This window comes from Conger conger, chromosome 1, assembly GCF_963514075.1.
Source record: "Conger conger chromosome 1, fConCon1.1, whole genome shotgun sequence".
In the NCBI taxonomy this organism is placed as follows: Eukaryota; Metazoa; Chordata; class Actinopteri; order Anguilliformes; family Congridae; genus Conger; species Conger conger.
Genome location: NC_083760.1, coordinates 28,398,157 through 28,411,917, shown reverse-complemented (window position 1 = coordinate 28,411,917; position 13,761 = coordinate 28,398,157). Strand labels below are relative to the sequence as shown.

Below are 13,761 nucleotides of genomic sequence, written 5' to 3'. Positions count from 1 at the left end.
CTCCAGTATTTTGAGCTATCCAAATCAAATCAAATCAAATCAAAGTTTATTTGTCACATACTCCATCATACAGGTACAATGTGCAGTGAAATGTCTTCCGCTAGCTCCAAGATGTACTTAGTAAATATATAAAATATAAGTGCCAACACAAGACATGCAGCAGGAGAGAGTTTAACTTGTACTTGCATAAGCGTAGACGCCTCGTGCTGTAAACTCAGTATTTTACAACAAATTGTAAGTTAAATAAGGCACGACTTCCCGTCTACAACATTTGCAACTTGGCTAATTGCTCAGCTCCAAACTTTAGATTCCAACCGCTGCAGCAAATTATGAGCATTCAAGGCACCACTGGCCTTTTGCCATTCATCCAAAGTAAGCAAAGATAGCATCAGTAGAGGCGCCGAAAACTGCAATGCACCATTTAGAGAAAAGCTTGGTAGCACGCATTATGTTGAAAAAGGGTCACCCACAAGGAGAGATCATATTCAGTTTTTGCAAGGTGTGTTACTTTGTTGGTGTCTGCTTGTGCCTTTAAACTTGTCACCAGAGGCATGCCGCAATATTAAGCAATTTATATTATTATGTGACCATGAGCCTACACTGAGGTGGCTATGCTAATAGGCTAGCCCATAAATATACGTTTGAAATTAGTACAATACTGTACATGCCTAGAACTCTCGATCCATTCACCTGAGTTGTTGTTATATGTGGAAGCATTCCGTGTTTTATTGTAGCCTATTTATTGTTTCATGTAGTATGAGAGGATTGCAGAGCATATAAGAATGCATGTCATTGCACGTAAGACGTATCCTTGTTTAGTGAAGACTTTATTTACCATATTTACAAATGGATTTATAAAAAATATAATTAAAGCATTTGCAAATATCTAACATTTACACTTAATTACTTTATTCACATCGTTCAGCATACTTCGTAGAAACCAAAATTAAAAGGAAAAAACACAAATATCAGTTAGGTTTTGTATAGGCCACAGTTTCTTAGTCATAATCATTTATTTTTAGGTGACATTTTTGTTTGACAATGTTAATAATTTTTAGGAGAAAGCACCGACCACCAACACCGGCTGCAGAGAAGGTAATTACAGTACAGATAAACATCATATTCATGATTTTACATTCATTTGGTTTCAAATTGTATCCTTGATAGGATATTTTATGCACATGCTTTTGAAAAGCAGGCTGACCCTACAGTTAACACTTTTGCTGGCAAACTATAAATATAGTGCTTTCACTTACTTTTGGTATTGTTGAAATGAGCTAAATCTAAAAAAGGGTCTGCCACATATCGGATACTTCAGTTCCTCGTTTGGCCAGGTCATTTTCTCTCGGGGTTACGAAGATGAGGTAGGAAGGGTGAGTCCGTGTACGCTGTTCAACGCCTGGTGCTGTTGCTTGTTTAAGGGGCTGGGGGGTTTTCTGTCTCCTGCAGAATGACAACAAGAAATGTGTTTATATAGCAAACATATCGTAATTCTCCCCTTCAACGGAACAGTATCTCTAAACCATACCGCACTTTTATCTATTTATTTTTCGGAAGAATCTTTTCTCAGTTTTGAAAAATAGAGAAATCACAGGCTCTAATTGTAAAATGTCACAAGCTGTTAAAGTGTATCCAGGTTCGGTCACACAGTGGTCGCTAATTCAGTCTATTATCTGTCTTATTACCAGTAAAGGCGCAATTTCACCGACTTCAGAAGCTGCCCATTCCTGTGTCAAATGCCTATAAGTATATTGACAGTAACAGATATGCATCATTATTAATACTACAAGTAGCATACAGCGACTTGCTGCTGCTGCTACTACTACTACTACTACTGCTACTACTACTACTACTACTACTAATAATAATAATAATAATAATAATAATAATAATAATAATGATATTAACCTAGTAACAATAACAGTAATAACTGTTGCGAATGGTTTTATTATAGAGCGCAATATTTGAAGAAACAAATTACAAAATTAGCAACAAAAGACAAATTTTCGGCACAGATAGGCTTATGCATACATTGGGCTACTGAATTATTGCCACCTTTAATAAAAATTGATTTAAAAAAATATTGCATATAATTAACAACATGGATATCGATCTATATGTTATGTAACAAACGGGAGCGCTTTATACTTTTATTTCAATACATTTAGGCCTTCTCTCATGTTTCAATGTTTTTTTATGATTACTAAAATTATTGGCACCCCTAACAATTATTGTAAATAAAATCAAATTGGCAATTCAAATTGAATATAATTGAGTTAATCTCAGTCTAAAGGAACTACATTGTGTCATTCCATCACTTCCTGTTCCACTAGAGTAGCCTATAGAGATGAGTAGTAAGCATGTTAAATCCCTTTGTCAACCATCAGCATGGGAATAGAACTGTCAATTCAGAAGACACAGATGGTAATTGACCATTACAAGTCTGGTATTGGGTACAAAAACATACATAAACAGTGAAAAATACCACTTGGCACTGTAACTGCAATAATAAAAAGGTATAAAAGATATGGAATGATTACAAACTTACAAACAGAATGAGGACAGTGCATATTATCCCCACGGATGGTAAGGAAGGTGACAGATGACATAAGTAACTCAAGAATCACAGTTTAAGAATTGCAGACATTGGTTGCATCTTGGGGTCACCAAGTTTCAAGAAGAACCATAACATGGCACCTCCATAGCAACAAACTCTTGGGAAGAGTGGCAAGAAGATAGTCCTTATTGAACACAATACACAAAACCAAGCATCTGGTGCTGGCTCATTGATGTTTTGGAGATGTTTTGCTTCCAGTGGTCCAGGGGCACTATTTAAGATCAATGGCACAATGAATTCAACAAAGTACCAGGGAATCTTGTTGCCTCTGCTAGGAAGCTGAGACGTGGTAGTAGGTAGACTGTTCTGCAGGACAATGACTCCAAGTATACATAAAAATCCCACAGAAATGGTTAAGTAAAAACAACATCCATATTCTGCAATGTCCATCTCAGTCTCCAGACTTAAATGCCATCAAGAAACTGTGGTCTGAACTGAAGGGGGCGACATGGCTCAGGCTGTAAGAGCAGTCGTCTGGCAGTCGGAGGGTTGCCGGTTTGATCCCCCGCCCGGGCTGTGTTGAAGTGTCCCTGAGCAAGACATTTAACCCCCAAATGCTCCTGACAAGCTGGTCGGCGCCTTGCATGGCAGCCAATCGCCGTCGGTGTGTGAGTGTGTGTATGAATGGGTGAATGAGAAGCATCAATTGTACAGCGCTTTGGATAAAGGCGCTATATAAATGCCAACCATTTACCATTTACCAAGATGGGGGTCCATATGCACAAACCCAAGGATATCAATGATTCGGAAAAGGATGGGAGAATAGCCAAAAATCCCTCCAAATTAAAGGAAAAGACTCATGGCTGTCATCTGTACCACGTGTGTTTGCATAAAGTATTAAACCAATAATTGTGGAAACTGTTTTTTTGGGAGAATATTGCTTTTATTTGAAAAATGTAAGACTTTGGTTGATCCCATTGAATCATTAATGAAATACACTACTTTACTAATGTTGGAAAATAAACTTTGTCAATAACTGCATTATTCTTTTGTTTACAGCATTTTTTGTGCATATTTATCAAGGGTGCCAATAATTCCGGAGCCAATTGTATTTGATGGTAATATTTAAATGCACGTAAACATGACCATTTTAATAAAACCAAACACCGATCTATTTTTTTAAAAATTATTATATGAATACTTACTGAAAGCAACATCCTTTTTTGTTTTATGGGAATTAAGAAAATGTCGTTGACAGTAAATGCCTTCAAAAAATGTGTTATGATAGCGATAGCGACGTTTCTGTCTTGCACGACATACTTCACGCACAATCTCAAGACAGCTCTTGAAAACTTAACCTGTGTTTCCCAAAACATGACGTGAGGAGAATTTTTCAAGAGTTTTTTTAATCTACAAAAATAAAACTTGCAGAAGCATTAGAACATAATATCACTTTCCCCAAACTGCTCATGTCTTAAAAATGTGTAGGGTAGGGGACATTCGGTAGTTTTAGGTATGTTTAGATAGGTAATTAGTTTGTCCTCTGTTTGTCGGAAATCTGACTGGGATTAACAGGGCGCACGCAATACTTGGAATCCCATGACTAGTCCCAGGATGTCGTGGAAAAAAATACACATTTCACGTACTATTTGAGTAGCGAAATGTTTCGGGAAACACTTAGGGAAAATGAGCGATTCTTGCCGCTACGACATTCTGGAACCTCACCCCTGATCAGCCATTGGTCTTCCGACAGTTAATGCTGAATGTCATGATTCAAGCTCCACAATGCATAGTCAGTGTTCTGTGTAAATAAATAAACAACCTCTTTCTCACAAACACACACACACACCTTTGACTGATGCTTTGGGAAGACCGTTGGTTATGATTTCCCTGGACTGGAGCAGATCCTACACACAAACATAATTCACCCAAGGTGAACCCGATGAGGAATCCCTGAACAGTTTTCTGCTAAACACACTGCTAAATTGGAATAAGACATGTTGCGGGATTGCTTCAGGCTTAAAAATCCCTGTGTATATTTATTTTCTTTGCTGTGTCTCATTCTATAACACGAGTCTTTACAGATGATATTTATATATTTTCCATCTGTAGATTATAAGTGTGTAGGCGGACATTTGACCATAATTGACAGCCTCTTTATAATTAGCGTATGATGCAGTTAATCACGGCTAATTAATGTGCATTAAATTGAATGTGATATCTGCAGTAAACATCACTGGGAGTTCACACACAATTGTAAGATAAAATGCCCATAGGGGATGTTACTGGCTAAAGTCAAGTTAAAAAAATGTTGAAGAATATTCGAAAAATAAACATTTATTTTAGGCAATCGGGGAAATATCCCCTCAATAAAATGATTAGATCAGGCTTTCTTGTATGTTCGTGCAACTGACAAGAACATATACTAAGACGAATGTAGTAGGGTTTCATATAAACAAATAAACATGGAGGCTTTCCAGCAGCCATTTTTTGAGCGCGTGCACTGCATATACTCCAGTCCAGTGTCAAGTTTCTTTTTAGGAGTTGAGCAATTTCTCTAATCCTTCTCTTCCACTGTATTATAGCCTAATTAACATACATTCTGTGTATTTTAATTCAACCCAATGCTGTTGTAAACGATGTAATGTCGAATACAGGCCTATTTATTTCAATAGGCTACATACATATTTGTAAATATTTAAACACTAAATATTCATATATTGAAATATACATTCATATATATGGAAACATACATATTGCTAACATTTTGCATTTAGCTACAGTAACCTATCTATTATTTAATCTGAATTATAGCAAGGCACAACTGTACGAGTGGGCCTACTATAGCGTTTAATGTGTTTGTGCGATTGGGTGTATAATTCAGTGTCAAAAGTACAAATCCATGGGATTCGGCTGTCGTTCTTGCTCTTTCCCATTACCTGGGCATGCGCGCGCACACACACACACACACACACACACACACACACGCATACACAAACTTTCCAATTTAATGAAACGCAGACCTACCGTCTCGTGATGCATGTTTGAATGCCACTGCAGAATGGATGTCTCCCCCGTGCATCGTCATCCCGCTGCCTGGGTGGGACAGGCCCGAGCTCTGTGACTGCCAGTGGTGCCCTGGTGTCATGTAGCTACCTGCTGAGCCGCTATAAACTCCGTACTGGTTGGAGGGCGAATAGGCACAAGCCGGGACATAACTGGACAAGGTTGACGAAGGCTATAGGAAGGCAAAAACGAATTTATGAAAATGTGGTAATGGCACCTGATTAATTTGACCGATAGGCTACATTTAGCAGATTTAGTATGCATACATGTTTAGCTGTATTTTATACAGGTTTATACAATATCCATACCTGAGGGTATTTGATGTCAGCTTCAATTGATTTATCAATTCCGTTGACACTGTGAGCTGAGGGAAATGTTCTGTTCACGCCACCCCAGTCCTCCATTTTCGGTGAATAGCCCTCGGTTGCAGCAATAGCTGTTGAGAAAGCGATGAACCAAAATAAGTTTAACCCTACTTAGATTTTAGCCTATATGAAATTGTATATGCTACATTTTTTAGAAAAACTGGAGATTTCTGGCTATTATTATTATTATTATTATTATTATTATTATTATTATTATTATTATTATTATGATTGTTTATTGTTGTAGTTGTTTCTGTTCTTCTTTTGCTTCTCTTATTTTTTAAAGAAATGCATATTATTAATATTGATATAAACATTATTATTGTTATTATTATTATTATTATTATTATTATTATTATACAAATGCCTATCTATAATAATGATGACAAGTGGAGTCACCTGCTAGCCATAATTTGATAGGCTAAACATTTGTTTTAATTCCATGGCATTTAATTACACAATTAGCAATGCTTTTAAATATTTCAGCGGTCATATCAAAACCTTTTTATCTGCTATAATATATCTTATATATTACATTACTGAGTGTACGCATTCAGCTTGATCAACCTTTACACTGTTTTTTTTTATTTATTTTTTTTATTTTTTGTTTTTGTTAGTATATTGTTATCTGTATTTGTATTAGCGCACGGCGCGTGTTTGTCTGTGTAAGTGTAATTCAATTATTACATTTCATTTTCTACTTTGAAAATAGCACACATACGCACCAGCTATGTTTGCATTGCTTTTTTATTCACCAATTAATGCAAATAGCGTGCTCCTGGGCATGTTTGAAAACATATTATCGTAATGTATTCCTTTGTGATTACGAATGCCGTAGGCTACACTGACAAGAAATAACTATATTCTCTCTCATTAATTTATTTAAGATACATTTAAAATAAGAATTAAACTATCAAAGTGGATTTTAGGTGCACTTATGCATATACTTGGAGTCACCTGTACGCACTATGGATTGCTCGAATCCTGTGTCCTACGGACTCGCATATTTATAGCGTTCTAAAGTGTACAAAGACAAACAAACATCAATCAATAAAATGTTTAATGCTTTACGAACCTGCGGGGTCCATGAAGGCTCGAATACCTAAAATATTGCTGACAGTGTGCGCAGAAGGCCATGCTCTTGATATGCTAACATGGGCCGCCGTGACTGGCCCTCCGGGAGCGCTGCCCATTTTGGTCCCAGTGGGTGACATTGCATTGGGGTATGGATAGGGGTATATGTGGTTGTACGACAGTGCTGCCTGAGGAGGGGGTTGCTTGCTGCTTTCGTACTGGTTAGGTTGTGAGAGATTTCCAATCTTGTTCCTTAATATCCGGCTTATTGAACTGACCGAGGGAACGTTGTATTTATCACAGACTCCGTCCCCAAGAAGCCTGTCGCGAATCTCCCAAGCGAAGATTCCGGGGTCACCTTGTTTGTATTCCCTTATATTTTTCACCACGTTCGGCGTTGTAACCCGGGGTTTGCTTCCTCCTATGGCACCGGGTAAAATAGACCCGGTCTCGTTGTATCTAGCAAGAATCTTGCTCACACAGCCGTGAGATACCCGGAGCTGTCTACTGATGTCACAGGGTCGAATTCCGAGCTGGGCAAGTTCCACGATTCTGAGTCGTATTGCGTTGGGTAGTGGTCTTCCATTTACAAATACACCACCTAACTGGTTTACCTCTCCATAGGTTTGCTCTAAAAAGATGGGAAATATAATAAGTAAACAAACAACAAATAAATATTTTGAACTTTGCTGAATAAAAAACAGCTCTCAAAACAGGAGTACTGCATATTCTTGTCCTATATTGTATTATGTAAAAATGGCGTTCAGACTCAAATAGCTTGTATAATTCATTTCAGATTTCTAATGCATGCCTCCCATTGTCTCATCTCTCCAGTGTTGTATTGTTCCATTAGCTATGGCACTCTTGGTTTCACCAGATGTAAGCATTTATCAAAAGCAGCAAATAATCGTAAATGGCTGTTCTACTTTATTCTTTCTGAAACAACATCGAATGCAATATGCCTGGCGACTGTTTTATTTGTTTATTTAAGTCAAAATGAATGCATGGAATGGAATAAAGACTGCATTTAAATAGACGTTTCATTTCATTATACTTCTAGCGCTATGCAGGCGTGCTAAATAAGTTTTGACTCTATCAACTTCGTGCCGCTGAACCATGCAGAAAGGAACGAAAGCTTACCCATTTGCTCGAGGTCAGAGAAGATCTCTTTGAAATATGTGCCCCTCAATGGCTGCATGCGCTGACTCTCCCGTCTGCGTAAAGGGAGTTGTGGTCTAAATACGAGGAAAGGCTCTCGAGTTATTCGCTTTTGGTTGCTTGCAGGAGCTTCTCTCAAATAGTTTTATAGAACTGCTTTAGACAAAGAAAACGAAGGTACTCTTCGCCCGACAAAGGAAAATGTGTCTATCCTGGAGGCTGAAGTTCCCTCGGATTAATTTGACGCGTCCTCCACGTCAATCTGGCTGGTTACAATGGGAGCTATGGTTTGATTTCATTGGTCCTCTTCGCTCTGGATAGGCAGCTCCGAACATGCACCATCCGGTATGTTCAATTTTAACCTCTGAATATCCACACTAGAAATATGACAGAAACGCAGCACTTGTGTCCAACATGCACCAATAACAAAACAAAAGCGGCTTAATTTAAGATGAGGAAAGCTGGAACACAGAGACATGTTTCTAGTCAATTCAAAAGCATTATGTTTTTGAATTGACTAGAAAGTTTAACTTCGACTAAAGAAATGCGATTAAATGGAGAAGAGATATTAAATTCTGATATGTGTGTCCCACATAGCAATCTCTTAAATCTCTTTAAGATTTAAAACTGTCGCAATTTGAGAGATTGCTATGGAATTACCTTTTATGAGTGGGGTTGACACTGAGTTCAGATACATAGCATTCAAGATAATAGGCTACTGTGGTATGCTACTGTCGGAGTACCGTTTAATATTGATCCAATACTGTCTGACAAGTCGATGCACAGGCTAAGTCTGCCAATGTTGATTTCTTTAGCTAGATTGTTTGACATTACCTAAACTTTTAAGGTGAAGGCGAAGCACACGATAGCTACACGGTGTGTATGTACTTCATGTGTACAGCTGTGGTTTATTATCTCGCAAAATGTCTCTTGTAAAAAATAATAGTCGCCCCAACGGTAAAAAGGTGCACTGACACTATCATTTATGAAGTGGCGACAAAAGAAATGGGAAATTGTTTATGAGAAAATAATAATGCAAACTAAATGTAGCGTCATTTTATCTTAAAGGAAGGAAATTGTCTGAACCAGATATAGATCTAGATGTATCTTAGTTTTATTAACTGAAAAAATAGGCCTATACCATTGAAATTTAGATTCTGCCTATTTAGAATAGCCTATACCGTTCTGTGGTGAGTTTCCCGATAGCGACGTGTCTTCAGTATCCACACTAAGAATATGACAGAAAAGCAGCACTTGCGTCCAAGGTCCGTGACTGTGACCAGGGTGCTTACAGGTTCAAGCCCCGGTGTAGCCATGATAAGATCCGCACAGCTGTTGGCCTTGCCCCTCACCCCGCATTGCTCCAGGGGGGATTTTCCCCTGCTTATTCTAATTAACTGTTAGTCGCTTTGGATAAAAGCGTCAGCTAAATAATACATTATTATTATATAATTTGAAAATGCACGACATCCTTCACGCACAATTTCAAGACAGCTTTTGAAAATGTAATGTGCATTTGTCAAAGCATGACGTGAGGACAATTTTTCAAGATGAACTCCACAAAGTTACCTGAAGATAGCCTTAACTTCTGTTAACTCTTCAGGTGCGTTTACAATATGGAATGAAAATGACATTTAGAAGTTTGTGCTAACAAATTGCACTTCCTTCAACAAGACAGTAGGCTACCCAATTTATTGAGGCATTTTGAATTCTCTTTTTAATGAATAAAAAATTAACTTGCAGAAGCAGTAGCCAGAAAATAAGATCACTTTCCCAACACTACTCATGTAGGCTATGAAAAATGCACATATGTGGCAGGGCGGGGTACATAGTTTTAGGTATGTTTAGATTTAGGTGTTATTGGTAATGTATTTGTCCTGTGTCAGTGCAAAAGCTGAAAGGGATTTAACATGGCACACGCAATACTTGTAATCTCACGACTAGTCCCAGGATGTTGTGAAAAAAAATCGCGTACTACTTGTTGCGACATGTTTCGGGAAACTCTCGTAAAATGAGCGCATGTCTTGAAGAAGTAGTTCAAGTCATTGTGACCATTGCGACATGGTTCGGGAAACTCATCCCTGATTCGGTTGTTCGGCCTTCATTGGTGGCGCTGGTTAAGAATAAGATCCTGTTTTTCAAAAGCAATATGTTACTTTTGCTTAAACACTCTCAGCCACTGACTCGGCTACATGGGGTACAAGGCATCAACAAAAGCAACAACCCAGTCGCCCCCATCTGGACGACCGAGAGGCAACAGAGCAGAAGAAGAAGAAGTAAACCACGAAAACGTCGGTGTTCAGAAATGTCCCTACAGCGCAATTAGCCTACTTAAAAGCAAACGGGATAAAGGATGCAACGATATATCAGGTACTGACATTTACCTCTTACAAAGGTGACTTCGGTGACTTGGAATTTTTAAGCGCATTTGGAAATGTCAGGCTCAGATGTTATTGTAAATGTTCACTCAGGCGTAGGCTAATGGCTAACTGAATTTAAGGATATCAGGCTACCTAAAGTGAACAATGTGTGACATTAGCCGTTCATTCATACGTATTTAATTTAATTAATAGCATACAGTGGGCTCCAGCGTTATTGGCATATGATACTTAATAAAACTGGAGAAAAGGCTGCAGAAAATAAACACCATGGATAATGATCTATATTTTATGTTAAAAAATACTGGAAAGCTATATCATTTCATTCCAATACATTTACTTCTACATCGCTTCAATGTTTTTTTATTTAGTAATCTTGTTTTTTCTTAAAACCACAGGTGCCAAAATTATTGGCACCCCTTACAATTATTGTAAATAAAATCAAATAAAGTTAAATTTGCAATTACATTTTACTTTAATTTAGTTAATCTCAGTCTGACGGTACTATGTAGTGTCATTCCATTACTTCTGTAACAGTCATGCAAAATTCCTCTGCCAACCATCAACATGGGAAAAACCAAAGAACTGTCAATTCAAAAGACACAGATGGTAATTGATCGTCACAAGTCGGGTAATGGGTACAAAAAGAATACAGAAACAGTGAAACATAGCACTTGCACTGTGGCAATAATAAAACTGCATAAATGTACAGAATGTTTGCAAACTTCCCAGGGAGAAGGGAATTGCAGAGATTGGTTTTGTTGTGGCATCACCAAGTCTAAAAAACGCATAAAATGGCACCACCATACCAACAAAGTCTTTGGAAGGGTGGCAAGAAGACACTCTCACTGAGCACAATACACAAAACCAAGCATCTGGAGTTGGTCAAACCTCATTTGAATTCTGACTGGAAGAGCGTGCTATGGTGAAGCCAAAATTGAACCATTGACATGTTTTGCAGCAAAAGAGGAACACATACAAGGAGAAGCACCCATACCTACTGTCAAATATGGTGGTAGGTAATTGATGTTTTGGAGATGGTTTGCTGTCAGTGGTCCAGGGGTACTATTTAAGATCAATGGCACAACAAATTAAACAAAGTACCAGGAAATTTTGGCAGAAAAGCTGGTTGCCTCAGCTAGTCTTGGTCATAGGTAGATTGTCCAGCAGGACAATGACTTCTCACAGAAATTGTGAAGTAAAAACACACCAGACCTAAATCCCATGGAAAACCTGTGGTCTAAACTGAAAAGGGTATCCCAATAATATAAATGTTTCCCAAAAAATTCTGCATGGTGGAATGGTAAAAAAATCATAAGGTTTTTTTATAACCTTATCGCAAATTACAGGAAACGACTCATGGCTATAATCTTTGCCAGCGGTTTTGCCCAAAGTATTAATCCAGTGGTGCCAATAATTGTAGAACCAATCATTAATAAAGTGCACTACTTTATGCATTTTTAGTAAGGGTGCCAATAATTATGGAGCCCACTGTTGGCTATATATGTCAATAAGTTTGTCGCTTTTTTGATATTTCAGTCTGACAAGCTATACAATAATTAATGGATTTTTAACTTCCACTGTATATTTTCCATGTGTTCTCGTCCTACCTGCTTTGAATTTGATCTGAGCACCATTTTGTTATATCAATCATTCTGTGATATCCCACTGCCCCAGGTTATATTTTTATCTGATCTCTGACCAAGTGGACACTTCAATTATTCTCATTCGAAGCGAATAACAAGCTACTGCATGCATTCATTCGACATGTGCCCTCAAACCTGACTTATGATTGAAAGCAAGTGTTCACGTCATTCTTCACAAGCATAATTTGGCGTGTTTCGTAATCACCCAAAGGAATTCGCCATAAGTCATGGCCTCACGTTGTAAGATACAACCAATTTGAAGTGCAGCTGTTTAAATGAACGATTATAGTCGTACAATTATGCAGATATTCCAAAATGTAATTTGACATATGGACAAATATTTCGGTATCGTGTATTGTGGTTACTCGGATAATGTTGCGTGTTGAGGCCAGTTGTATAAGGTACATAAAATAATTATTAAAAATGCTAAATATATTCATGATTTGCTCATTTTTTCAATATACACGAGGAAAACCTATATAGCGCAGTATAGCCTATAATATACATACAGTAAGTAATATAATTGTGGGTAAATTCAGTGAAAGGGTTGCGCCGAATTGTCTTGCTCTGTCCTTGAACCAGTGAAAGTGCGAGGAAAAACGATTTATAACGGTAGGCATATAGCCACAGGCCATAGGCCTACATATACTACAAAATTATTATTATTTTTTTTAATGTATTTATTTATTTATTTATTTATTTATTTTTGGTCATATATTACTCCGGAGCATAGTGTGCGACTATTGTTCTCCTTTTATGATTTTCTGTGTAGTGTGCGTCCTTTGTGTGCGTTCCTATCACTATATGAATATGCCAATATTTTAAAAATGTAATTGCACTTCCACTTCTTTGGAATAGAAAGCCTTCCTTAGGCTATACCCCTCATATTTCTTACGAAACAGGCACAAATAGAACACTTGCTTGGTTGTACGCTGGGTTGACAGGACATTTTATGTTCTTTAGATAGCTACTTATAGCCATTTAAATTACACATTTAGAGGCGCCTGTTTTAATTAACTTCTTTAAATTAGTGTAAAACGTAATAGCATTTAGTAATCCATACTGTGATTGCAAATGTTATATAGGATATAGCTTATGTTGGCCCACTGCACTGATATTGATCACTTTTGTATGCCTGTATAAAAATTATTGAATGCGTGGAAACTTGATCGCGCTTCCTCTTCCCTGTCAGTTAATTCAGTCTCTTTGAAAAATTACAAAATTGAGGCTTGGCTATTCTCAGTCAGCGCAGACTCCCAGACCACATTTGGCAGTAATAAGCAGGAGTAACTGCTGCAGATATGAGAAACGCTTACAGTATAATGAGGGCCCAAGGCCTTGTCTCTCAGCGTGATACAGTAAATGTACCTGTAGCACCCCGCTGTAACTGCGGTCGCTGCCGAAGATGCAAGTAGGCTATGGTCGCAGTTGAACAGCGTGATGCCCGTGGCGTACAATTAATTAATTAATCAATAAATAAATAACAAAAATTGTACAAACACGCCCCCTCCCCCCTT

General features: G+C 37.8%; 1 protein-coding gene across 2 annotated transcripts; it reads right to left on the bottom strand.

Annotated features, from left to right (window-relative positions):
* Positions 1-918: 918 nt before the first annotated feature.
* On the bottom strand, positions 919-8,471 carry pax1a (paired box 1a). 2 transcript variants are annotated; one of them, XM_061253732.1, is made up of 6 exons: positions 8,203-8,471; positions 7,064-7,693; positions 5,932-6,059; positions 5,585-5,795; positions 4,407-4,464; positions 919-1,443 (listed from the first exon to the last, which is right to left on the bottom strand). In XM_061253732.1, exons 1-6 carry the CDS (start codon positions 8,258-8,260, stop codon positions 1,284-1,286), a joined length of 1,245 nt encoding a protein of 414 aa, XP_061109716.1. In that variant the 5' UTR covers positions 8,261-8,471; the 3' UTR covers positions 919-1,283. The 2 variants fall into 2 exon arrangements, with proteins under 2 accessions (XP_061109716.1, XP_061109727.1); XM_061253743.1 differs by lacking the exon at positions 4,407-4,464.
* Positions 8,472-13,761: the final 5,290 nt, after the last annotated feature.